Source organism: Rissa tridactyla, chromosome 10 (assembly GCF_028500815.1).
Source record: "Rissa tridactyla isolate bRisTri1 chromosome 10, bRisTri1.patW.cur.20221130, whole genome shotgun sequence".
Taxonomy (NCBI): domain Eukaryota; kingdom Metazoa; phylum Chordata; class Aves; order Charadriiformes; family Laridae; genus Rissa; species Rissa tridactyla.
This window is the reverse complement of record NC_071475.1, coordinates 16,225,976-16,252,207: the sequence shown is the minus strand read 5'-3', so window position 1 is coordinate 16,252,207 and position 26,232 is coordinate 16,225,976. Positions and strand designations below refer to the sequence as shown.

Here is a 26,232-nt window from a genome sequence, read left to right as displayed (position 1 = left end):
TCTAAGGGTCCCTTTGCATAATTCTGGCAGCATTAGAAAAACAACAACAAAAACAAATCCAACACAAAAACATCCCCCACACCCCTCCCCCCCATATCTTTCCTTGGAAAAATAACTGGCAAACAAAGGGGTTTTACATATTCTTCCATGTATTGTGCACTCCCAGCATAAGAAGCGTCCTTCATATGCTATGAAGTACCTTTGATTTCCTCTGCATGGAGTTACTCTCAAGGATAGGAGACACGAGACCTCTTGCTCTCTGCTAGTTAAATATAGACATGACTACGGCCAAGAATTAAAAGATTCTTATGAAGACTTATGGGAAAATTCTCATCTATGAATTACATTTATGTTCAAGAGGAGCCAAAACACTGAAGCTAACAAAAGACTCATCAGCCAAAAATAGTGGAAGTCAGACTTACATCAGCAAAGCCCCAAAGTATTTATATTAAGCCCTTGGAAGAAAAAGCTCTCTCTGTAGCACAGTTTGTGGAATCTATGCTAAAACAGTTTATATGCATGTAATGGTAAAGTCTTTGTCCTGTATTGGGCAGAGTAAGGCTCTGATGAGTGATGAATGAGACTAAACAGTGCATGCATTCTCAGGGATTTTGATAAGAAAACACCATACAAGACTTAAAAGCCAAGTAATGCTTTCTTATCAACATATAAAAACATCACTTTTAAAAACCATATTCAATTTATTTCTACATGGAAATAGAGTTTAAAAAAAAACACCAAGAAATATTGTATCTTTGTAAGAAAATTCTCCAGTAAACAGAAATATACTAGGTTAGTATGCTATACGCTTTATAAAATACATTAATATAGAACTTAATGTACCTCTAAGTTCAAACTCTGAAAGAAAAACATTTTCATTATTATATGGAAATGAAGCAAAACTATGCTGCAGTCACCTCCACTTTGCACGTGTACTACCTTATTATCTTTGGAAGACAAAAAAATAAAAAGAGACTCTTGAGCAAGGTAATAGGGAAGAAAGTAATAAAAATGAGATTTTTAGGCTTTGGGGAAAAAAAAGGAAAATTACTATGATTAATACTATATAGTCACAATTAAAGAGTCACCTTTGGTAGTGTCCAATAAAAAATTGCACTGAAAAGCCATGAATTCCATGGACACAGTTGAGAATCTACAAAACACAATCTGCTACTCCAGTAGCAGACTCTGAGGAAAAAGGCTACCACTACATCTAGACACAGAAGAAAACCATTTTTCCCCTTATGAGCCAAATGAAATTTGACCAATTAACTGAGAAAAAGTTGGAATTCAAAGCCCACATTTCATACAGTCCTTTCGTAGGATCATACTTTGAAAACAGATACAGGTACATTAATATTTCTGCATTTAAATATTCAGTTGCCAACTATTACCTTTGCATAGTCAAACATGCGTAAATCAGAGTACATATCGAGAGCTAGGTTTTCGTGTCCGCTTTTTTTGTACAACTTTGCTGCCTCATGGAATTTTCCCTGGTAAGCATAAACATCTGCTAGGAACAATTCATTGTTGTTCTCTCCATGCTTCTTACGCTCCTGGGAAAAAAAAATTAAACAAAGAGAGATGTAGAAAATAGTCTAGATGATCAGGACCTAGGTGAAAAATAGCTATTGAAGAATTAGATTTTCAGGCTTAGATTTTAACTGTTAATAAAACCCTGTAACAGGATATGATAATTATGACTCTCCTACATTTCTGGTGAATTTATAATTAAAGGATTAAATCCCTTCTTAATTAAAATTAGGAAGAGCAAAATTAAATGTCACTATACAAACCAAAGTCATAAAAAAATCACTTCTCTTGATTTCACACAGGAAAATGAACACGAAAATGAACACACGCTATCATTATGCTAAGCTATTTTAAAAAAAAGGCATCTGATGGGTTCCTTATTTTCTCCTGTAGAAACTTACTAGCATGGAATTTGGCTAAATTAACAATACGTGCGGGTGGGATGACAAACATGAAAATAATTGCTAGCAATAAGCAGATTCATCCAGTATGTTAACCTGCATCTGAATAAAAACCAGTGTCCCCACCACTGTCCCCAGGGGCAGGAGCTCCTGGTTCCAGGTCCCTGGCAGAGCACCTGCACAGGCTGCCCTGCTGCCGGCTCACCGCTGCCTGCGAAGGGACCAGGCGGGCAGCGCGCGGTGCCCCAGAGAAAGCCCTGCCCTCAACAGACCCCGAGCTACACTGGTGTCAGGGGACCCTAGATGCGCACACGCATGGGCGTGTGTGTGCCTGTCTTCCAATGGGTGTATTTTATCCTGTACCCTGGAAACACATTACTACCCTGCTTTGGATAAAATTATTACTGTGATTAGCCCACCTCATATGCAAATATATAGACGTGAACTGAATTTAAAGAAAACTGCACAAAAGGTGAAAAAGCATTCCACGAGCATACAAATTCAATTCTCTGCTGCCAAAGGAGACTCAGCCATCACCCCTTCTTATGGTCATGCATATTTACTAGGCTGATACTGGACTGGTGTTGAAAGTTCCTTTTAAAAACTTGGTTAAAAGAATAATCAGGGGAATTGTTACACTGTTTTTTGAAGACTTCACAGAATCTTGCCAGATACAGAGATCTGGCAGTTATATTTCCTGCTGTCATCAATTAGAAAAAAAATGTGTCATTACTGAGAGAAAACCATCATATTAATGGAACACGTGTGCTTAGTTACATCCTTACAAGCCTTAAAAGGAATCGGATACACCACAAGCAAGAGTAAGCAATGATGTAGAACTCTCACTTCAGAAGGAGAATTTTCAAGAAGTCTGAAAGTAAGTTTATACCTATGTACAAAGGGAATCTTTCTCATTAAACAGAATATAACGTGACAATTCCAGAATATCCTCAATAGACGCAGATGTGGAGAAGTATATGTGGAAAAGAAAGGTTAGTGGTGGTGTGAGAATGCTCCTGTCTACCTACTTGCCCTTTAAAAGCAAAAAAAAAAAAACAAAACTCAAAAAGTGGGCTCCTAATGCAGAACTTTGTCCCGTGTTAAGACACCAAGAAAAGTTAACTGCAACCAACTGGCAGCTGTGACAGAACCAGGACAGCTCTGCAGAAATGGAAGGCAAGAAATGTATTCTTTCAGAGAAGGTGTAAATCTAATTAGCACGAGAAAGAGGAATTCCCGTTACGCCATCTCAACACAGATCTTTAAACCAAGCATTATCACACAGTCTTTGGAAAGGACAAGGGTGACACCATGTCTCTTAATGTGCTTGTGACAGACAGTTATTGTCTGGTGAAATTCTATCAAGAAGTGTGAAAAGAGCAAGACCTAGTGATTAGAGCACAGTATGGAAGTAAGGGATCCCAAATTCTATTTCCAGTTGTCACAGACTTGTCATGAGACCTTAAGTTTGTCATTTTATTTCTCTGGGCCTGTTTCTGGCTCTGCAAAGAGGAGATAATAGTAATTACCTACCTCCAGGGGGTAAGGAAAGGCTTAATTAACTCATGTTTATGAAGTGTTCTGTACTAAGCTCTGTTAGCACAGTAGCATTCTAGCCATTATTAATTGAATATTGACCATTTTTCCAGTTTTCCTAAAGACAGTTTCAGAAATTCTTGTTGTCCTGCACCCCCATTTTTTTTCCATGAAGTTTCAGTCCCATGACTAGGATATGAGTCACTTCAGCTAATCAAGATGTTTCACTTTAAACACATCTCCAACAGTCAGAAGCACTATTCAAACAAAAATCCCTCCAAACCAGAAAGTACTGATTTTGGCATAGTACTAAGCGTAAGAAAATACACTATTTTTAACACTCTCTTACCTCTATGCTGCTGATCAGTTCTAAATATCTAAGGTCTCGTACCCTGGTAAATGCCTATTAAAAAGAAAAAAAGAACAAAAGGAATTCACTTGAAAAGCCAGAAGAATCAACAGAATATTGTTACACATAAATCAAGCTGTCTTCATGCAAACATGAGACAGAAATATGCTGGGGTTTGTGTTCTGGTTTGTGCAGTCCCCAACCTGATGGGCTGCGGCTGCAGCTGGGGCTCCTGAGGCATTACAGTAAGTGAGACAAGGGTACAAACGGCTTATCGCTGAAACTCAACAGCAAAGGCAGGGACTGGTAGGACTACGTATGTCAGTCCCCCAAGAAACACAAAAGGCCATTTAAAATATTACATATATTTATTCTGGCTATTTTATAGCTTTTCCATTTTGATGCAAGGCATGATACAGACAAGGAAATTTAAGGAAACTACTCAAGGTAGAACACATAATTGGTCGTATTGCCAAAGCATACTGAATATACTTATAGTTTTTACATCATTCTGAAAATCCAGTACGGAAGTAGCTCAGGGAGAGGGAAGGAAGTAAGAAGACAGTAAGATAAAAGTACTGCAAGACAGCATACTATCTTCTGCAAATGGAGAGAAATGTGCAACCCAAAGTCTCAAGTGGCAAAGTCACGTGCGAGTTACAGCAGCTTAGCACTTATTCTTGACGTGCATCAAAAAATAGAAATTTAACTCTTTAGACTGCATGTTCAAGACTTCTAACCAAACTAATGCTTAAGAGGGCATAGAATATTCTGCTTACACCAGATCGGACTAGGAACTATGAGAGCCTTTAATGTCAAGAAGCTGCTTTTGTTCAAATTAATCCGCTCTAATTCTAAGAGGGCACTACTTTAAAATTCCAAGGAGGCACTGAAAACTTCTTTTTAAGAATATCTATTTGCATAAAGCTGTCTATGAAACTGGAATTATTCAGATGCTTCTACTTAAGAAAAAAAGAAAAATAAAGCATTTAATTTCCTTTTAAAAAAATCTGTTATTAAAAGATGCCTATCATTACAGGCCATTCCCTCCATATTTTTAGAATATTCTGTCTTTCATACAATATTCATGACATTGAACTCAGTTCACCCTCTCTTATTTGAGAAAAGGTGGTGAAAGAAAACAGGGAAGTATTTTATGCCAGAGAAAACTCTGTTCTTCAGTATATGCCCATTTATAGACCACTCCCAAAATCAAGCAGTTCCAGATAGAAAATGACTAAAAGGATGACGTCCCATCACCATTGCTTTCAAAGAACATTCGCGTGTAAATAACAAAGAATATGAAACCTCCACATTTGAACTGAGGTTCTATTAAATACTTAAGGGGGGGCGGGGGGGGAAGAGTACCTTGATGGCACTGGGGAAGGAGGGGGAAGCGAGTCAGCTAAGGCATTCTTTGCTGCCACCCGGTGGTCAGTAGCCCCACTGAACAACTTCCCAGTGCCATTCCCCCTCAAATTCATTAAGGCATTTTCTAGCAGATGAAAGAAACCATTTTCTTTGCATTTAACACTTTGATTTAGAACATGGCATTTATCTAGAGAGATAAACTCGATTTCAGTTTAAACCTCACCTCAAGATCCTGAGTATAAAACAAACCAACGCTTTCTTTGGTATGTGGAATAACATACACTAAAGCAAGGTACTAACTCAGGAACACCACTTCGTGTTCCAGCCATAAAACAGACCTTATACACACACACTACGTATATATAAAAATATAAACCAAGCTTTCTGCTAAATAAGTAAATAATGACTTTACCTTTTTAGCAGTCTCGAACTCCAGCCCTTCTAAGGCTTCCATGGCCAGTTCTTTCCAGTCAGTATCAGTTACTCCTAAACACGCAATTTGATAGGCCTCTTTAAACATTTTTCGTTCCAGATATTGATACATGGGGGCAGACTGAGGATTTCCATTGAAAAACATGCATTAGAAAGCATAATACTGAGATATAGGAGTGAAAATCTCTACATATTTTGGCAATAAAAAAAAAAAAGATATATTCCAATCACAACCATTATAAGTTCCACAGAGAATAACTGTATGTTTTTTGTATAATAGAACAACATTCTGGGGTTACTATTATTCTATCTTTAGACAAGCTGGGTTAATTATATTCCAAAAGCATCCATCTTGAAATCTTCAGTTCCTTGCATATTAAGTAGTAGTTAAGAATGTGAATTCTTAACATGTAGACGATAAACATTATGTACAATGAGCCAATGAGGTTGTTGAGGGATTTTTACCACTATGGAAGCAGAGCAAAGGAGGGGGTAGTTTGTTCTCAAAGGCTAAAAGCATGAAAAGTGGCACGACAGCCCAGTGTGGCAATATTCAAACCCAACCCCTGGCAATATTCAAACCCAACAGAAGAGGTATCATGAGGAAGTGGCCCTTCTGTACCAAGCCTGATGACAAAGCTCTTTTACCAAGTGAGACTATAAGCCCAAAAAACACTGACCTCAAGGACCAGCCCTAAAAGGGAATTAAAGAGAAACTGTCAACTGCAGCCTGACACAGCCAGAGTAGGGCTTGGGATCTGCAGCTACAGCTCTAACACTCTGAACGAACAGGTTAGCTTTAACTAATTTAACTATTTAACTAATGTACTATACGTTCAGACTAAAATACACAGCTTAAATATTGCCTAAATACATCTAGATAAAGCAACAATAAGACAGTACTTGATGTACTCCTAAGAAAAATGATACTACAACTTGAGAAAAGATACATAGACTACGGTAAAGCTACAGGAGGAGGTAACACCAGCACCATATCTTCATCTTTGGTTTTAGATTACGTGCATTTGCAATTAGAAAGGGATAATTAGAAACAATAATCAACAACAGCAAAGAGGAAATTAGCTTAATTAATGCCAAATAAACAAAAATAAAATAGATTATGCAATATAACTTAAATAACGATGAAGAAAGTGTGAATGACAATATTTTGGTAATGGAATATGAGTAAATCTCAGAAAAGCTTCTTCACTTCTTAAACACTGATGTTTATGAAATGTAAAGCAACACTTAATGAGATTAAAGGATTACCTGCGGAACTTCAACAGCTGACATAGAAAAAACATGAAGACAGAAGATCTTGGAGCCGTTGTAACCCACAACAAAGCCTTGAAGTTTTTGCTGATGGACAGGGAAATTACTGGCTTTGATATTGAGGTAACCCCCTCCAGAAAAGCAAAGCATATCCTCACACTGTGTGTTCCAAGCCACACTATTAGCATTGGGTTCCTAATGAGCAAAATAATTGATGATTACAATAGATGCAATCACATCTTCTTTCCTAAGAAATACGCATCCTTCAGCTAGAATGTCTGACCTATTATAGCCTGGGTGCGTACACACACACACACACACTTGGTATTTATGTTTGTAATATTCTAAAGCCTAGTATATTCCTAGACAGATTTACAGGGCCATAACTTTACATTTTAATAAATAGCTGTAATTGTTTTGTATTTACTAGTGATCTATACTATCAAACTGTAGAAGATAATATAAAATTCCATAATGATATGCTGCTGGTTAGCTAGCACATTTAATTAATCATTTTTCTCCCCGTTAAGAAAAGAAAGTTACAGACCCCTTCTTTGTAACACTGCATACTTTCTATCCAGTGTTCTCTGAAAATGTTTCATCAACATTAACGAGCGAACCCTTACAGCAACTGCTAAACTGCCAACGAAGAGAGAATTATCATTATTCATTTTATAGTCTGGGAATACACAACAAACAAAGAAGGATAGGCTTTAATTCTGTTCATACCAATGATAAAGCCAAAATGCTCATTAACTGTAACGCTTCAAAGGGAAGCAGGACAGAGCTCTAAATTAAACTGAAAAGGTCACATGTTTAAACGCTCTTTATTCAACAGTTGCTCACATATATCTCCTTGTCTACCATCTCTCTAAGGGTAGTTTCGATAGAGAAATAGATCACAGTTAAATCCTACAAAACGTGATTAATGGCTTAAATGACAGTTACATACATTTCTGCACAGCAACACTTTTGGTATGTTCTGTGCTCCTAAGCACTTCCTGCCCCGCCTCCCCTTTTTTCTTTTAAGACATGGAATTTTACCTGAAACAACAACTCTTTGGTATGAATATCATATACTAGGCAGGTATCGTTTTCATCAACCACTGCCAGCTTGTTTCGAGATGCACTCATATCCAGACAGCGCACAGCCGTGGATTGCTTCAACAGGACGATTGCGAAGACGTTATCAACAAATATCTTCAGAATCTAGACATATTTGAAACCAAAGTCAGTCCATCCATTTTTGTTCCTAAAACTAGAAATAGCAGAGCAAGTACAAACTTTAATGCTGTTTAAAGCATCCAACGGCAACTTTTTTCAGAGGTAAACTCTGCATTTAAATTAAGGCAATGCTTTCAGTTTGAGGTATCTTGAAAAGACTTGTTTCCACAGTGTAATCTAGGTTGCAAGCCTATACAAATAAAACATATGCTATACAGCCTCGATTTTTTAATGCTCCACCAGTTAAACAATTACATTAATATAATACTACAGGAATATATAGCATAGATACAGAAGACACAAAGGATCTATTTGTGTTCTCTGTATCAGTACCTCGGGGCTCCAGTTTGAAATATTCAGCTGCTAACTGGCTTGTGAAATAAACAGCAATTTCAGACACACACACGCACCCCTAAGCCCCACTAAGAACAAACATTCTCTCAGTATGAATTTTACAGCCAGAGAATGTGAAAGATACCAATAATTAGGTTTTAATCACAAGATGAGACTGTCACAAGTTCTAGGTTGTAAAAGAGCACACTGCTCCTAAAGTGTACCCCTAAGACAATAAACCAGATTTTATTTGCAGTGAAAAGACACATACCAAACATTGTGTGTTACCTGACCATTCTTTAGACCGACTAAGAGGCCTTCTCTTCCTGGAGGTCCTCCAATTACTTTAATATAGCGAATAAGAGATTCCATTAGCCATTCTCGTTCTTTAATGCCACTAAAGGAGAGGCACTGTAATCTTTTCTCCTAAAGACACAATAACATACAAAATACTGTATGGAAGAAGTAAAGATAAAACCACTGTGTCTTTTGTGCTATGTTCATACCTCCCCTAGCATGTGTGCCTACTTTTACGCGTAAAAATCATAAAGTCAAACAGTCAATTTAACAGGGTGAGTTCTTTAAGTTTTTCCGATGCTATGAACAAACACAAAAAAACCAACCCCACCTTCTTCTAGTAGTTCACCCCCACCCAAAAGTTCCCCTGGATTATGTGCTAATTTATCAAATTCACTACAGAGATTGTTTCACTGAAACAGAGCCACCTGTGGCATGCCGCAGCTATTGCTCAGAAGTACGTCAGTGTTGCACATTACAACCGCACTAACACGGTACAATCTTTTCCTACCGGCTATTTGGACAGCTATCTTAAAGTCTGAACGCACCCCAAGAATACTCTAGATTTTAAGGCACATACCTGGCATAAAATAATGTGATCTGAACATACAACCAGCAAGTTGCATTCAAATTTTTTTACTATCTTTTCCTTCACCCGATAATACATATCTGAAGAATCATCTGAGTACAACTCGTAAATCAAGATTTTCTCTGGCATTTGGATTGCTAATCTGTTTTTGTAGATTGCAATTTTCTTTACAAGCTCTCTGCCTTTTATTCTAACTAGAGAGAAAAAACACAAAAACAATACAGTATAGGATGAGATGAAAATAACGGATCCAGAAATCAGAAAACTTACTAATACATTCAAATTGAATCTTTCTAGAGCACCTCTAAAATTAAAAGCAGATTCCTGCTCAGATATGTTTGTTGTTCTGCTTCTATGTAATCTTCTATCCCCGACACAATTTATCACCCTCTATTATTTGTCAACAGCACATTCTGGAGCAATACTTTGATTCTTTGCCATAAAAGCCAGTGGGTACGAAGAAACAAAATCAGCACAAACCCTTGAGGCTGCCAGTAAGGAAAAAAAAAAAAAAAGAAAAAGCTAAATATGATGTGCGGTATTTTTATCTCATTCGCAGAGATTAAAACCTTATCTTAAAAGCCTCCGCCCCTCCCAATGTCCTTTCAAATCCCCACATCTTTCATTAAGCTTGTCAGCGCTGATCCTCCAGAATCCAAGTTTGCACTCTCACTCTGCAAACAGTATTCCTCAGTTTTACTGTTAAAGCGACAACAATCCGTCTGGTACATGCAGCATACATTCCAAGTGTTCTGATGGATATTAATTAAAAAAAAACAACCCAAAACAAAACAGAATGAGAGTCAAGCTTTGGGCTGACTGCAAATGTGAAATTACCTTTTTGTTCAGTGATGAGATGTTGGACAATAACATCAGTCATGCTGTCTCTGTAAGCATAGCGATCTTTATAAAGGCCATGAACAGTGCTGAAGATCAACTGATAGAAGGATATTGTTCCATCTTGGCATCCTACTGCCTGAACACAAGAAGAAAATAATTTTAGTGAATTGGTACATGTAGGTGAGACCTGGCAAAGTGTGTAGTATTCACATGAAGATTATGTTCCTTTTCCTGCATAATGTATAGATTGATACCAATTACAGCCTACGTGTGCTTAAACAGTGGTAAAAGTGCAATGCAAAATGAGGACTGATCTCATCATAGACCATAGAGACCACCACGTTGGGTGGGTGGTATCTGGTTTGGTTTTATTTTATTGTTGATTTTTTGGTTGGTTTTTTTTGGGGTGTGTGTTTGTTTTAAAATTTGCTCTGTATCTCTTCACGTTTGTATGATAATAGTGTGCAGCATACATGGCTACCAGTTGCCTTGTAGGCATTTTCCACAAGGTGCAATGCTAGAAACTCAAACAGATCTGAACATTTTCTTCAATCGTGGAATTAGATTTGGTAAACCAAGAAGTTATTAGCTGCCATTTTTTCTTCTTTTCCCCACTTTTTTTTTTAAAATCAAAATGCAGCAAATGCCTTACCATCTGAAAATAGGTGTTACGCTCATTTACAGTCTTCTTGCAGCCCAAGTTTTACTTCTGCAGGATATTTTTAATTTTGGTGTTAGTTCTAGGACCTCACTAGACACTGTTCAGGTTCTGCTGCCTCAGTAAGAATCTCTAGATTAAGCAACTGAGTTTGAAATTTATAGTCTTATCTTATATGACAAATGGTCTGTGAAAATGTCAGAAAATGTTCCTACTCACCACATAGTTGGAGTCTGGTTTAACTTTGCATGTCCACACCCAACTGCTTTGCTCTCCTATGGTACCAAGACGTACACCATCCTTCGTGAAGAGGGAAACTTGTTTATCTGAACCTCCCAGTAAAATATACTCTCCTTTAGTAAAATAGCTAACACAGCAAGGATCAAAATTGAGCATTCTGTCCTTCCCAATCTACAAGGGAAAATAAACAAAAAATTAAAAAAATCAAAAACATTAACTAAAGGATCATTTCATATTTTCCCAAGGCAACAACTGCTGTCACTGATACCATTCTTCTCATCTCTCTGGCCATGCACAACTTTTCAATGCTCCAGAATCACTGGCTAAATTAAGATTCCCAAAGGCAGTTCGACAATACATCCAAGAATCCCTACAGTCCCAAACCAGTCCACCCAGAATGCAAGCAATTCACAAAACCCCCTTTAACTGGTTGAAAAAAATACAAAGATGTCCTCTACAGACCAGTAAACCATATCACAAAAGTCATCAAAGTTGTAAGGGCTTTAATACAAGAATTGTATTAATTTATTGACAGCTGAGTTGCCATGGGAGAAACAAGAGTGGAAGAAAAAGATGGTTTAAAAAAAAAAAAAGCACTCATAAAAGGCTGTGAAAACAGAAAACATTTAATGTAGCTAATAAAGCACTAGTATACAAACACTTTGAATACAGGACACAAAACAGAATCAGAAATGCCCTGCCACTCTTCAGTGCACTTTCTAAAACATACCTGTTTGCCACTAAGCTGGTAAAAGGAAAGCTTCTGACCCCAGTCTGCCACAGCTAAAATATCATTGCGTTCATCTCTAACAAAAAAACACATAAAATAATCTCATAGGAATTCTACAGAGATTTATTGATAAATTTCTAAGAGCAACAGAACCAAGTAATAGGATAGCAGAATACACTTCACATTACTCTTTAAGAAAAAAAAACCACAAACTGAACGGACAGCAGATAATATTTTGCCATGTAAAACTGAGGAAGACAGCTTGGGGACACAGAAGAAAAGTCAGTCTCCTTTACAGGAATAACTGCAAAGGTTGGAGCTTCACTATATAAGCAGCAGGTACAGTGAAGCTAATGGTCCCTTAAACAGATGAAGCCCCTGGGCCCAGTTTCTGCTCTTAGCTACAGTAGTACAAAGTCACTCTACCATCAAAGTCAGTACAGCTGAGCAAGAGTGAACGACAATTATCCATGTAAGGCGGGGGGTCGGGGGGGAAATAATAAAAAAAATTGTTCGTCTGAGACCAGCAGCAGAGCAAGGAAAGGCTTCAGGTCTCAAATTTGTTAACTTTGGTACTCTGACATGATCTGTTCAGCTTGCAGCAAAACACGAGAGTTACCTTCTCCACAGCTTCTTGCCTAGGAAAGGAGATGGTAATCTGAACATTTCTGTTGCAATCAATGCCTCTAACCATAAACTGAGCAAAAAGGAAACAGACAAAAAACCTAATGAAAAGCTAACTGTTTAGTAAGCACCATGCCTTTGCTCAACACATGATGCATGCACCTGTGGGGAAAAGCAACATGCTATCACATACTTAAGAACTATCTCATAATTAATTCTGCTAGTGTGTGTCCATTAAGACCATACAGACAGCTGCTCATCTAGAATTTCCTAATTTTTGAATGTCTGATTTTGTACCCTGCATAATACTCTGCATTTGGTCCTTTTTGTACATTACTGTCCTAGATAATATAGATATAATTATGTTCCTTTGACGTTTCACTCACAACTTGAAATCTTCTTCCTCAGGGTCTTCTCCTGCTGCCTGACTACGCTTCCTACTGACAGGCCTGGACTGCAGTACTGGTATCTCATCTAAACTGCTGTGAACCGACTCCTCTTCTTCATTTGCTCTACTCCAAAAATTCTCCCACCTACTGCAATAGCAATTGTTTATTCACGTATTTGAGACAATATTCCCTCTGAGTTGAAGTGAAAAAACAGCTTCCCTCTCTCTCCTCCAATCCAAACACAACTTCCCGACCCAACCCAAAAACAACACAAAAGAAAAAAATAAATGTTTCTTTAGATCTACGTGGAACTTGTTCCCAGTTTCTCCATTCAATTAAAGACTGGCAGCAAGCCAAAACCCCAATAGATAATCACTTTAAAAAAGGTAACGTACTTGGCATTAATCTGTTTCAGCAGGGATGAAAGTCAAGCCTTTCTGCAACCAATAAGCCAAGGATTATCTATTCAACATGAAAAAAGGAAAGATGAAATTATTTACCTGGATGGATTCCAGCAAATTGACCATATTGGAGATGAAGCACCCCCTGGACGCTCTATTTTTACTTTCTCGTCGCCATTTTTATTCCTTATGCTGACAATGCCGTTGAACATCCCCAGAGCAAGGTACTGGCCATCATTTGTCCAGCTGATAAAACACACACATACTGAAGAGCAAACTACTAAAAACAAGCAGCAGGAAGGTAGGATGGTACAGTATACTCAAATAGGGATGAGAGATTGAAATATACTTCTAAGAGGGAGTTCTGGGAGGTAGCCAATAATCCTACAGTTTGTTTATGCATCTAAATCCACATTTATGGCAACAGCATGCACTACAGCAAGAACATTTTATTATATACACAGAAATAAAAAAAAAAATGTAGAAATAAAAAAAATTAAAGCTATCATCTGCTTGCAATACTTCTAACATGTGCTAAGTAACAGATACACTTTTGGGATGACAGTATTGGCAGTAGACCAGGCTGTTTTTAAAAGCCACATTTAGAACACTGATCAGATAAAACTGCACGGTGCTGGGGCAGAGGAGACCTAGTTTCTATTCTTGTCTCTGCTGTAGTGCAATGGATGACTTTACACAAATTAATGTACCCTTGGTTCAGGTTCCCCATAGTGGCAATATCTCCTTCTACTTAAAAAAAAAAAACCAAAAAAACCAACAACACAGGAGATGAACAGCTCTACAAACAAAAATAGAATTATTTTTCCTCTAACTTCATTTTATTGTTATTGCACAAGATGGCTAAACAGAAGGAGAGAAGTGAAGACACTTGCTCAAGACCAGAACACCTCTCTGATACTTTCAGAAGAATTCAGTTATAAACAGCACCAAAGAAAAACCAAACCCCTTTGCTATTAAAAAAAAAAATAATAAAAGCTCTCTCTGAGAAGAATACACAAGAAAGAACAAATTGTCTGATAAATATGAGTCATATTCCTACTGGAGCATTATAAATGCTACTCGGGTATTTTAATAATGAGAACGGCAAAGCAGCAGAAGCACACAGGGGTACTGAACAGCAGGGCAGGGAAGCCTCTCTCATACTGCTAGGTGCTGTCTCCACGTACGTTGAACTATTTTGCTTCAACTTTTTTTCTTTAAGCTTGCATATTATTTTGAATTGTTTGTATTGAAACTAGCTTAAATGACACAGGTAATCCTTAAAACTTACCTACAGCAAGTAATCTTACTGCTAGTTTTATGCTTAGAGACTGACTTCTGTTCAGGAGACCACAAGCCTTGATTAAAACAAAAAGAAAGCCAAAGTAAATTGCAAGTAAGTGTTTACCGGTGTTCAGATTAGAAACTAACATTGTCAGAAAACTCAGTTGGGACTTCAGAGGGATCAAAGTCTCAGCCAGTGCTAGAAGGACATTTAAATACATATTATTTATCAGTAAACAGGAAAAAAAAAATCCATCATAACAACACAGAGGGTGTCTCTGCAAAAAATCATAGTAACAAAGTAGTACATTTTACCCTGTGGCACCTCACTGCATAGTCCTTTCCAACTGAGTTTAAGCAATTTAAATAAGCATCTAATGTTTCTTAACTTTAGGTAGCTTTGTATCTCATCTTTTCTGCATATGAAGAACTGGAGCTATCTGTGGTTAGCTCAGCTACATAATAGAGTTTACTGGCTTAATGGAAAAGTTAGAGGAAGAAGACATACCAAAATCACTGGAAGAACAGGATGCCAACTGATGAGTAAGAGGATTGTATGAAACGCACTGTATAGAGTCATTATGCCTAGAATGAAGTTACAATCATATTTCAGTAAATCATTCTTAAATGCTCCCTTTTCTGGCTTTCAGCAAGATAGCTGAAAGGTCTAGCAGATGCCAGAAATAATTCGATCAGTTTATATCACATCAAATTAATCTGCAGTTAATGTAAACTAAATCAGTAATAAACCTTAAAAAATTGTCTCCAAGTGGCAGGATTCACTGTATTTCATCAAGATTAGCTAAAAATGTACATAGATGATGGTTTGCAAAATATGATTAAAGGTTATATCCAACTTCTAAAACAAGTATGCCTGTGTACATTCCTAGTAGTACGCTAGCTTGTGCGTACTAACTAGTAATAAATGTGCACACACGTTCAGAAAGAGAATTTGAAGATACTGCTTAAGAGGTATAACAAAAACAAAGCCAGAAGAAATACGGAAATATACTGAAAATACCAAACCTTATCTTTAATTTGGTCTTTGAACCAGAGTTATATTAATTTTGTTTATTATACAAGATCAGAGTCATAGTCCGTTTCATTTTATTTATATTTACACAGTTTCCCCAGTTCTCTGACAGCCCTCTAAATTCAGAGATTTATCTAGACTTCCCACCGTCTTTATGCCTTTAATTGCTTTCCTGCCTCATTCAGATACTTCAACTGTTCTTTTCCTCTTCCCTCTCCTATTACCCCCAGCATTTTCTCTGACCTTAGTCAGCCTTTTTCCAAATCTAACGGCACATACTCTTTGACAGCAGAAGTGCATAATCAAAGTCCATTTTTGAGAGGCACAGAATTGAAAGGCATCACTTACGTGTATTTCAGAATTCCTTCTAACTTTGAAGTCCAAATTATCACACTTTTATCAGCTGAACCAGATGCGAAACGTTTGCCTAGGAATTAAATATTATTTAAATCCCACACATACAAGAATCACTTTCACTCCAAATACTCGATCAAAGAGAGAGCAAGAAGTTCTTGAACTTGACAAGGCTCAAGTAATAAAGGGCCTAACGCTGCAAGCCTTTTGATGTGACTGTGCTTCTCCAACCACGTGAAACTCCAATGACTTTGTTACTCCCACAGAGCACGCCTCATTAAAGCCCAGCCATGCAAGCAAGTAGCCAGTCACGGGTTGGGGCTTTACATTAATGACGGCAAGGGAAAAGTGGTACGTTTTCACAGGTATCACCTATAACTTAAACAGTAAGTCCCCACAGAATGAGACTCAGACACAATGAAAGACTTGGAAGCAGAATAAGGTCTGTACTGAGCATGGTAACGTGTGAAGGATCAGAAGATCGGGAAGCTTTGGGACAGAGGAACTATGGGAATAAAAATCAGAGGCAGGTGCAGTTCTAGAGACCTATGGGGTAAGCCTTCTCTTCACATTACTCCACAAATATAAACTTAGCCAGCATTGAAGTAGAAGGGAAAGGGAAGTGGGGACTACATTTCTTGAATGAACAGGTAGCCCTACATGTAAAAATAGAGTACTTCTGCATGTAGCATTCGTACGGCAGCTCAAACTCTCCATTAAAAACCAAACAAACCAAACACCACTCACACACATGTTCAAAATACTATTACTGAAACAACCCTGATTTCTCTATTTTTTCAATTGGCAATGAAAAATGGGAGATGCGCACTTTAGAAACCAGACTAACAAAGCCCCCCAAAATTATATTTACCATCTTTAGCATAAGCCACACAGTACACAGTGTCCTTATGTCCTTTCAAAGGCTGAATTAAGGTTCCATCAGAAGTATCATATACCTATTTAAACAGGGAAATAAAATAAAAAAAATACAAACACAAGCATACAAACAAAAAAAATATACATAAAAAAGTCTTCCAGTGAGGACTAGGATATAAAATTACTGAAGGCCAACAAGATTATACACTTTCTTTTGTGTTTGCTTTTTTGCATAGCACACAGTCCATGCAAGATAAAACATTTTAAAATGTAGAAGCAGCTTTCCTTAACGTAATACTTCTCAGAATGAAAGAGGACTCAGTATCAGAAAGTTACATGCACAAAAGAAATTTCCAAACAGCTCATTTGGCCAGCTTGTTTTACTTCTTTCCCCACATTAGATGTTTAAATGTAGTAAGTTACTGGAAAGGACTATCACTAAATATACCATTCTGGGAGCACTGGGAATAATAAAGCTGCTGTCCTGCAGATCTGAACTACATCTCTGTAACCGTGCCACCCATCCATGCTCTCACCCCCGCAGTTTCTACACCTGCCCCATCCGAAAGCTTTGCAGGAACCGTGAGAAGCGTGGTCCTGAGCTGCTCTTATTGCTGGGTTAGCAGCAGGCAAGTGGACCCAGGGAATCACAAAAAAAGCTCTAGTTGAAGCTTTTCACCGAGTAGGGACATCAGTTTGAGTTTCTTTTCCCTTTTCACTGAGATTTCCATAAGACTTGTAATAATGCAGTATTTGTATACTATGCCATTGTCCTAAGTTTGGATGCAGGTTAATGGATTTCAAACCACTGGCTGAGGTGAGAGAGGATGAGATGATGCAAGTAAATTAAATCTCATTACTTTTGGAAATATAGCTTAAAACTTGTTAAGAAACATTAAAAAGCTTCAAAACACTTTACAGTTAGAACACATTAATATATATAGATAGATATGAGGCTGGACTAGTAGAGATAAGAGGATTTTTGATAGGTTATATTCATAAGCTAATGTGAAAGAATCATATTCATACAGCTGTAACTGCAAGAGGAGAAATAAGTTTCCCTACCAGCAGTCTATTTCCAGCAGCAATTATCAATTGAGTCCCATCCGGTTTGAATGCAAGATCATAAATACTAAAGAAAACAAAACAAAACAACCCCCCCCAAGAAACCCCCACATTAGTAGGCAAAAAATATATTGTCTTTAACATCAAAGATGCCACATACCAAAAATTGTTAATTGCATACTGGAGAGTATATCTGATTCCTGAGAAAACTGCCCAAAGAAGAACCCTCTGTGACCGCCTGCCCGCACCGGGGGATAAGCCCAAGGACCGGCCACCAGCCACGCTACAGGCCTGGGCACACGGGGATGGGCGGGCTGGAAGGAGCCAGCAGCGGTACCCCTGTGCACAAATACGGACGCAGGCTGCTGGCCTTTGGCTAAACGTAAAGGGGGGAAAAAACCCCATGAAGTCTCTGCGTTATTGAACCACCAGTATGAACCCCGAGGCCGCAGGAACCACAGCAGCCCAGCCGCTCCTGCCCGCGGCGGGCCTGCCAAGGGGAAGGAGAGCCCTGGCCCAGCGTCTCTGGAGCCCGTCTGCCGCGCGGCGATGCCGAGACAGAGCCGAGTCGGACCGGTGCCGGCGAGCCCCCCGAGCCCTGCTCAGCCCCGCTCCCCGGGCTGCGCCATGGCCAGGCCGCGGCCAGCCTGCCCCCGGCCCGCAGCCCCCCCGCAGCTCCTCACGGGCCGTGCCCCGATCGCTGCGGAGTGGGCCGGAGGGGCCCAGCTCTCCCCCAGGGCCGCTCACCACTGCTCGGCCTTGTCGCGCCAGGTGAGGGCGGCCCGCATCCCCGGGACGGGACGGCACCGCCACCCCTCAGGGCCCCGCCGCGCGCGCTTGTTTACACCCGCCCCGCCGGCGCCACGGGCAACGCGCACGCGCCCGGGGACCCGCGGGTCCCCCGGCCCGGCAGGGGGCGCCCGCCAGCGGCGCCTCACGTGACCCGGGCGCCCGAGATGGCGGCGCCGGGCGGCGGGGAGGCGGCGGCCGGGATGGCGGCGGCCGAGTGGGGCCAGGGCGGCGGTGGCGGCGGGCCGGGCCGCAGGGCGGGGAGGAGTGGCGGGTGCGTCCTCAGGTGAGGCCGGGGCGCATCCGAGCCGCCGCCCGCCGATGGCGAGGCGCGCTGCTGTGCCCTGTCGGTAGCACCGGCGCCTACACGGGGCTCACGGGAGGGGCAGCACCGCGGCGGGTATCTGTGAGCTCTGTGTGTGACCCTGCGCTGGGCCGGTCACAGAAGCTGGGCTAGACATCGCTTGGCGGCTGGCTCTGACGTGTGTTCTGCTTTTTTTAAAATACTAGAATAGTTTTTTTAAGTGAAGAACGAGGAATGCTCCGTTATAGCCCCTTCCAGTCCCTAAAGGGGCTCCAGGAAAGCTGGGGAGGGACTCTGGATCAGGGAGGGGAGCCATGGGACGAGGGGGAACGGTTTTACACTGGAAGAGGGGAGATTTAGATGAGATCTGAGGCAGAAATTCTCTGCTGTGAGGGTGGTGAGCCCCTGGCCCAGGTTGCCCAGAGAAGCTGTGGCTGCCCCATCCCTGGAGGGGTTCAAGGCCAGGTTGGACGGGGCTTGGAGCAGCCTGGTCTGGTGGGAGGTGTCCCTGCCCGGAGCAGGGGGTGGCACTGGGTGGGCTTTAAGGTCCCTTCCCACCCAAACCATTCTGTGATTCTACACTATGAAGAATTCCTCACTAATTTACTCTTCTTTCATACCTCAGTCCTGAAGGAAGTAAGAGAAGATCGAAAAGTGCATGTGTGGAGTATTTTCGGAAAACTGGGAAGATGATGCTAAAAGCAGATTTTGATGTCCCAGCTCGTTGCCAGAGGAGTACCCGTTCGAGGGTGAAAAGATGCAGTACAAAAGCGAGAACTGTTTCAGAGAATGAAGATTGTCACAGTCAAGTGCAAGGCCTCAGTATGCAAAATGGTGAAGAGGACAGAATTCAAAACATTCAGACTGGAAATGAACACCTGGAAGACATTACACCCACTCTGGAAAGCAAAGATTTGATCATGAAAGGCATAAACCCGGAGGACTGTTTGAAAACCAGGAAAAAGGGGGCAGGTGGGAAGGGTGCTCAGAATAAGAAAACTGGAAAGAGCTCAGAAAAGAGGAATCGAGACAGTACCCAAAACAAAAGACAGAGAAGAGCGTGTAACAAACAGGAAACTGAGGGCATTCAAAACAAGAAATTCTGTGGACAGAGAGACGTGTGTGTCGCTGATAGTCGGGGTGTAGCTGATCAGAATGCAGACCCTGTGGGCCTGGGAAGAACTCTGTTAAGGGTTTCCAGGTTGCGGTCAGGCACAGAGCTGAGGTCAGCGGCAGCTCGCTCACAAAGGCAGCTGGAGAGCAGAGCAGGGGGGAAGTGTGTGGAGACAAGTTCTGATGATGCGTCTTCTGCAAAATCTGAGGAGAAAACCAATGGATTGAAAGTAGGGAAAGAGGTGGATCAAGGGAATTCAGGTAACCATGATTTTAAATCTGACACTGAAATGGATGCTAACGTCCTGCAGCTGTGTGACAAGAAAAGCTTCACAGCAGTTAAAATGCCACCAGGTATTTGTGTGGTTTTGAGCAGAACAGCATCCTAATGTTCTGCTGGGGGTTCTGCTAACTATATGAGCAAAGTATTCCCTTTCAGATCAAGCTGCTTTGACATCTGAATCTGTCTCGTTTCTTTATCCAACAGCATTTAGCTTAATGCAGATTTATTCACAACTGGAACTTACTTCACTGATCTCTTTAGCTGTATGGTATAATATAATAATGTTCATTACCCTCTGTGCACTTACTCTCTTAATGTTGTTGCGTAGCTGGTCAGTTTGATTCATAAAAAAAAGGCCAGTTTTACCTTGTTTCATGTGCTAGAATCGCTTTCCTCGGACTGTGACAAGGTAGCGGTTTATCTTCCAAAGATTTTTCATAGAGTTGAAATACAGAGGACTACTGGAGTGAATCTAAAGCACATTTATGTTCTGTACACCTACAAGAAATCCTTGCATTTCTATCACAACATAAAGGGAAATGGTGTATGAAATGAGACAGCAAAATACTTGGGGTTTTTTTCTTTTTAATGCTGAAGTATTATTTCTTTACAGAAGAGTCTATCCCACAAACACAAGTGGATAGGAGGAAAACGAGTCCATATTTTTCAAGTAAATACAGTAAAGAAGGTATAATATTCTCTAGGAAAATAAATCATTTTTTACGGGGGGGAGGAATAGGATGGGTCAAGATCACATGTTGTTATGGAAAATCTTCTTCAGTTTTAGGCTGGCCTTGCTTAGGTGGCATCGGAGAGCTCGGCTTACTGCACCAGTGCTGATCTTGTCCCTTTTTAAACCTCAGTGGTTTGTACCTTGCAAGCAACCATTAAGGCTGGTATCAAACGCCAGCATCTGCGAGGTGATGGGGTGAATGGGCTTTGGAGAGGTTCTCTTCAGACCGCTGAGGTGTGTCCCCCTGTGCCCTGTGGCTGCTGCTCCGCACTAAGGAGCATGGTGTTAGCTGGGGAGGGCCCCTCTCCTCAGAAAATACACGTAACATGGGGAGGGACGCAGGCAGCCTCGGCTCTTCCTGCAGCCTGTGCCAGGGGACGTGTACTCCTCTGCAGCTCTGTAAAACTAATGTGTGAATTGCCATCGCTCCAGCCACATACAGTGCCCCCACAAAGATAAATCTGCTTCAAAAGGTCTTCATTTTTAAAAATTATTTTCCGTTAAATAGGTAAATCCATCCTTTACTGCCCAGTAAATTTTCCTGTGTTGCCTCTGTGTCCAGCTCCCAGCCCACCCAGAAGGAAGGCCTTCAGAAAATGGACTCCACCACGTTCTCCTTTTAATCTGGTCCAAGAAACACTTTTCCATGATCCGTGGAAACTTCTTATTGCAACCATATTTCTCAATAAAACTTCAGGTAAATAGAGAAATACAATTTCATGTTGTGTAAATGTTGGGGTGGTGTTATAGGATCAGAACAGCTGTCATTTTCTAAATGGCATTAATGAAAGAGTAAATGTATATTAACTTGTGTCAGTGTACAACAAAAAGTCTTTAATTTGTAACTCTTGCCTTTGAAAAAGCTCCCTTCAAAAAGCGTAGCTAGATCATCAGAAAAGAGAATTGCCTGCACGGTCTTCTGTTTATGATGATTTCTTTCACTAGGTAAAATGGCAATTCCTGTGCTCTGGGAGTTCCTTAAGAAGTATCCTTCTCCTGAAATAACCAGGACTGCAGACTGGAAAGAAATGTCAGAGCTGCTCAGACCTCTTGGCCTCTACGAACTCAGAGCAAAAACGATCATCAGGTTCTCAGGTAGGTTTTCCTGAGCGTGTCTGTGGAAGGGTCTAAGTTACACTGGCGAAGCAAACAGCATTCTTTCCAAACTTTTCCTTCTGCTTGGCAAATACGAGTGGTGGTTTGTTTTATGCAGCTCTGGAATATGTTGGTCTTACATATGCAAAGATGCTGATCCTGTTGTCTTAACTGAGAATGAAATAACATACGTAGTGAGTTCTGCAAGAGACCTTTGTCCATGAGACTTCTTTTGAGTGTTAAAAGATACAACACCTGCAGGACTGATGTTGTGTTTTGCAGCACTATGATAAGGTGTCTCTGCCATGTTTTGTATCAGGTGACCTCCGGAAGGCCCTTCCGGCCAGAATTTTTCTATGATTCTGGTATTTTCTATATTTAGAATAAAAGTATTCCTCTGTGGGTTTTGAGGAGACAGATTTAATTAAAACTCACCCACAGTGATTTGCCTAGAAGGTGTTTAAGATGTATCTCGTAGGGGTTCATCGCCTGCTTTCACCAGGAAATAGCTAAACCTCCTGTTTTTCATGTACAATGTTCCAAAATGGAGGTGTGTTACAACAGCAGAGAATGGGGAGTTTGCGCAGAGTTGCTCTCTGCGTGCTGCAGGCAGTGACGTCCGTGCCTGTACATTGCAGATGAGTACCTGAGCAAGCGGTGGAAGTACCCCATCGAGCTGCACGGCATCGGCAAGTACGGGAACGACTCCTACAGGATCTTCTGCGTCAACGAATGGAAGGAGGTGGGTGCTGCGGCCGTGGCCGTGCTGCCAGGGCTTGGTCTGCAGTGCGCTGCCAGCCACGGGGCTCCATCCTCTGGCTTTGCTGGGCTTGTACCTGTGGACTTCCTTGGGTTAAAAAAAAAAGACAGCAATTTTTATATATTCAGTAGGTTGAATTCCCAGAATGTACCTTCTACAGGTCTGAACCTGTAAATGAAGACTTGTGTCACCTTGATTTATTTTTTTTCTCTGTAATTTCCACTTTCACTGTGTTCTTTTTCGTATTTCCTTGATGTGGGGGTGAGCTTCTCTTCCCTGCTCCGGTTAAGAACTGGTTCCCTGTTTCCTGACACCCAGGTCCTGGCATCTCTCCGGGATGGGTGTTTGTGGGGCCTTTGCCACGCCAGGGTCCTCTTGCTGGCTGCGAGGGGTAGTTGCATCTTGCTCTGTGGCGTGGGTCCCCCCTCGCCATTCGCGGGGAGGTGGGTGGCTTCAGGGCTGCCCGAGCCCCATGTTCCTCGGTGCGTGGGGGCCGTCCTGCCGCAGCATGGCGTTTTGCTGCTCCCTGCGAGGTATGGAGGGGCCCTGAGCTGGGAGGGGAGATACGTCAGAGCGGTAAGAGAAGGTATTTTAGTAAACGTTAAACATTTTTGCTATGTTTTAGGTGCAGCCGCAGGACCACAAGTTAAACGTGTACCACGCGTGGCTCTGGGAGAACCGGGAGAGGCTGAGCATCGACTGAGAGAAGCCATGAGCGCCGCTTCTCCCCGGACGGCTGTGTGCAGTGGGTGTCCCTGCTGCGTGGCTCTGATTGTCAGGTTCTTAATTTAAATATCCGTGCCATGGACTTGGCGTGGCTCATTGTAAATAAATGTTTAAAATATCTGTATTTTTTTAATAAACGTATGCCCACTTTTGTAGCCCAGAGCTCCTCGGGGTATTTCTCGTGTATAATAATGACAGTGTGGCGGTTTAACCCCAGCGGGAGATTAAAAAGCGAGGGGGAAAAAAGAAAAAAAAAAAAAAACAAAAACCAAACCAACCCACCTCATGGGTTGAGGTAAAGAAGTTTTTAGGCTGTTTCACAGGAGTAAACGCAGAAATGGGTCAAGCAGCAGTAAATTATCTCCTGGACAACGTTACGCCTTTATTCCCCGGGATCTGAAGAAGCAAACCGGCGAGTGGGCGAAGGCTGAGGTTGTGACGTCACCGGAGCGGCGGTACCGCCGCTCCGGTGACGTCACAACCTCAGCCTTCGCCCGCTCGCCGGCCAGGTCCTGGCAGCTTCGTAGCGCGGCGGCGCGCTACGAAGCTGCCAGGACCTCCCGCCTCTCCCATAAGCCCCCGCGCGGGGCCCGCCCCCTCCCTCTTCCGGCGGGGCCTAGTGGCGGACGGCGCCATCCAGCTGCCGGTGAGTCGCCGCCATCCGCCCCCATCCGCCGCCATCCTCCACTCGCTGCCGCTGGCCCGGCACGGCCGACACCCCCCTTCCCTCCGCCACCCGTTTTCCGCGGGCAGCCGGCACCCTGCGGGCCGCAGCCTCCATGGCGGCCTGTCAGGGGCTGTCGGGCCGCGCGCTCTTCCCCCCGCCCGTTTCGGGCCTTGTGAGGTTGAGCCGGAGCGTTTGAGGTAAAATCGGCGCTTTTGGTGTTGGTGCCGAGGGGGCTGTGCCGCCCGGTGGGGGGCTCTGACCGGCTGCGGCTCGGTGTGAGGCGAGGTCGGTTCGGATGGTTCGGGAGCCGGAGGGGGCCGGGGCTGTGGGAGGGAGAGCGGGTGGGGAACGCAAGGCCTGCGAGGGCGGCTATGGCCGCCGTCCGAGCAACGCCTGACCTCCCAGGATCGCATCTGGAGAGCTCTCGGTGCTCTTCCAGCTTCGGAGGCGGGAGGGAGATGACGGCAGATGAATACCCATTCCCTCGCTAGTCTCCGGCGTGGCCAGCGAGCGGAAGATAGTCTGCTACACGCGTGGTACGCGGGAGAACGCACCGCCTCTTGTCAGGGTTTCCCTCTCATACCGTTTCTGTTTCTCTCAGACGCCATGCCTGCCCTCAGACCGCTCGTGAAACCTAAAATCGTCAAGAAGAGGACCAAGAAGTTCATCCGCCATCAGTCTGATCGCTATGTCAAGATCAAGGTAAAAAGTCACTAGAAATTCATTAGAAAATGAATTTTGAGCGAGTCAGACATGGTTGCTTCTGGGGTGATGGTGAATTAAAGCACAAAGGGTCAGTTTTGAGACTCAACCACGCTGTAACAGCCTGGCACAGTGGATCTTCTTGGAGATTGGTTTTGATAGAGCTGTTACTGTGAGAGATTGGTTTTGATAGAGTTGTTACTGCGATGCAGGTGTTTTCAGACTGGTCTTGTTTCATAACTATTAAATATTTCCTGTATTTCTTTAGCGCAACTGGCGTAAACCAAGGGGTATTGATAACAGAGTCCGCCGGCGGTTCAAGGGTCAGATCCTGATGCCCAATATTGGTTATGGCAGCAACAAGAAGACAAAGCACATGCTGCCCACGGGGTTCAGAAAGTTCCTGGTCCACAACGTCAAAGAGCTGGAGGTGCTCATGATGAGCAACAAGTAAGTGAGGGGCCCATGTGCTCCCTGCCTTCTGTGGAGTTGGGGCTGTGTGCTGCCCGTCCCAAATGGCACAGGGTCGGATGACGAAAAGGCAGCGCAGCTGGGGAGAGACGAGGGAAGCTCTTGTTTTTAAGAGCATGAAGTTTGGTTTCTGTAGTGCTGCTCTGCTGCCAGAGGTGATCTGGCGGGAGGGCACGGAGGGTGTCCCGGGGCTGGCAAACTTGTACCTTTGGCAAAAATCTTACGTTATAGTGGTGGCAAACAGTGCTGCATCTACATCATTTTGATAAAATAGTGATCAGAACTGCGGCTTCGCATCTGTTCAGACGCAGGCCTGAATCTACTTGTAGCACTTTCTTTCACAACAAAGTAATAAGAGTAATAACTAACCCCATTAAAAGCTATCCCTTCCTGACTCTTCATTCACAAGAAGGCAGGCGGCAGAGTTGAGCTGTTCTGGAGGCGAGCCCCTGCTTCGGGCCAGAACAGGTTGGGCCTGGCACTGGGGATGGAAGGCGGGTGGTTCCGGCCGGCTCCGGAGTGCCTCGCCAGGGCTGAGCCAAGCCTGAGGCACAGTCTGTGTCCTACAGGTCCTACTGTGCGGAGATCGCGCACAACGTGTCTTCTAAGAACCGTAAGGTCATCGTGGAGAGAGCTGCTCAGCTCGCCATCAAGATCACCAATCCCAACGCCAGACTGCGCAGCGAGGAGAATGAATAAACTGGCTGCTACATCAGAGATGTATTTAATAAAGTGTAAAAACAAACTGTGGTGGATGT

General features: G+C 42.4%; 3 protein-coding genes and 1 long non-coding RNA gene across 13 annotated transcripts in view; 2 read left to right on the top strand and 2 right to left on the bottom strand.

Moving 5' to 3' along the window:
* The window catches only part of IFT122 (intraflagellar transport 122), a 32,360-nt gene extending 13,662 nt beyond the window's left edge, over positions 1-18,698 (bottom strand). For 3 of the 9 annotated variants that reach the window (XR_008468682.1, XM_054216078.1, XM_054216081.1), the window contains exons 1-17: positions 18,579-18,698; positions 17,832-17,898; positions 16,762-16,846; positions 15,885-15,963; positions 15,012-15,088; positions 14,511-14,577; positions 13,319-13,465; positions 11,806-11,881; positions 11,055-11,246; positions 10,175-10,313; positions 9,329-9,531; positions 8,740-8,877; positions 7,939-8,103; positions 6,892-7,089; positions 5,603-5,743; positions 3,820-3,873; positions 1,395-1,556 (exon numbers count right to left, since the gene is read on the bottom strand). Coding sequence is in view for 8 of the 9 variants with exons in the window: in XM_054216078.1 (XP_054072053.1) it covers positions 1,395-1,556; positions 3,820-3,873; positions 5,603-5,743; positions 6,892-7,089; positions 7,939-8,103; positions 8,740-8,877; positions 9,329-9,531; positions 10,175-10,313; positions 11,055-11,246; positions 11,806-11,881; positions 13,319-13,465; positions 14,511-14,577; positions 15,012-15,088; positions 15,885-15,963; positions 16,762-16,846; positions 17,832-17,898; positions 18,579-18,619 (2,031 nt within the window). In the remaining variant the exon portion in view is untranslated. Of the gene's footprint in view, positions 1-1,394; positions 1,557-3,819; positions 3,874-5,602; positions 5,744-6,891; positions 7,090-7,938; positions 8,104-8,739; positions 8,878-9,328; positions 9,532-10,174; positions 10,314-11,054; positions 11,247-11,805; positions 11,882-12,424; positions 12,489-12,815; positions 12,966-13,213; positions 13,284-13,318; positions 13,485-14,510; positions 14,578-15,011; positions 15,089-15,884; positions 15,964-16,761; positions 16,847-17,831; positions 17,899-18,578 lie in introns of those variants that run through there. The other 6 variants (XM_054216086.1, XM_054216079.1, XM_054216080.1 and 3 more) reach the window with 6 other exon arrangements.
* Positions 18,699-18,797: 99 nt separating this feature from the next.
* On the top strand, positions 18,798-23,789 carry MBD4 (methyl-CpG binding domain 4, DNA glycosylase). 2 transcript variants are annotated; one of them, XM_054215822.1, is made up of 7 exons: positions 18,798-18,906; positions 19,550-20,298; positions 20,934-21,008; positions 21,616-21,750; positions 21,999-22,148; positions 22,787-22,890; positions 23,534-23,789. In XM_054215822.1, exons 1-7 carry the CDS (start codon positions 18,824-18,826, stop codon positions 23,609-23,611), a joined length of 1,374 nt encoding a protein of 457 aa, XP_054071797.1. In that variant the 5' UTR covers positions 18,798-18,823; the 3' UTR covers positions 23,612-23,789. The 2 variants fall into 2 exon arrangements, with proteins under 2 accessions (XP_054071797.1, XP_054071796.1); XM_054215821.1 differs by having other exon boundaries at positions 19,550-20,391.
* Positions 21,613-24,047, bottom strand: LOC128915479 (uncharacterized). The gene is made up of 3 exons (XR_008468641.1): positions 23,917-24,047; positions 23,100-23,459; positions 21,613-22,995 (listed from the first exon to the last, which is right to left on the bottom strand). It is a non-coding gene; the product is annotated as an uncharacterized LOC128915479 (long non-coding RNA).
* A 105-nt stretch (positions 24,048-24,152) lies between these two features.
* Positions 24,153-26,219, top strand: RPL32 (ribosomal protein L32). The gene is made up of 4 exons (XM_054215826.1): positions 24,153-24,280; positions 24,903-25,003; positions 25,272-25,453; positions 26,044-26,219. Exons 2-4 carry the CDS (start codon positions 24,908-24,910, stop codon positions 26,171-26,173), a joined length of 408 nt encoding a protein of 135 aa, XP_054071801.1. The 5' UTR covers positions 24,153-24,280; positions 24,903-24,907; the 3' UTR covers positions 26,174-26,219.
* The last annotated feature ends 13 nt before the right edge of the window (positions 26,220-26,232 follow it).

Bases quoted from the DNA above. Each gene is read 5' to 3' on its own strand.
- MBD4 (XM_054215821.1), top strand. From the start codon at position 18,824: ATGGCGGCGGCCGAGTGGGGCCAGGGCGGCGGTGGCGGCGGGCCGGGC. The intron at 21,009-21,615 runs GTATAATATTCT...CTCTGTGTCCAG, and splicing joins AAGTAAATACAGTAAAGAAG to CTCCCAGCCCACCCAGAAGG. The intron at 22,149-22,786 runs GTAGGTTTTCCT...TGTACATTGCAG, and splicing joins AACGATCATCAGGTTCTCAG to ATGAGTACCTGAGCAAGCGG.
- RPL32 (XM_054215826.1), top strand. From the start codon at position 24,908: ATGCCTGCCCTCAGACCGCTCGTGAAACCTAAAATCGTCAAGAAGAGG. The intron at 25,004-25,271 runs GTAAAAAGTCAC...GTATTTCTTTAG, and splicing joins ATCGCTATGTCAAGATCAAG to CGCAACTGGCGTAAACCAAG. The intron at 25,454-26,043 runs GTAAGTGAGGGG...TGTGTCCTACAG, and splicing joins GTGCTCATGATGAGCAACAA to GTCCTACTGTGCGGAGATCG.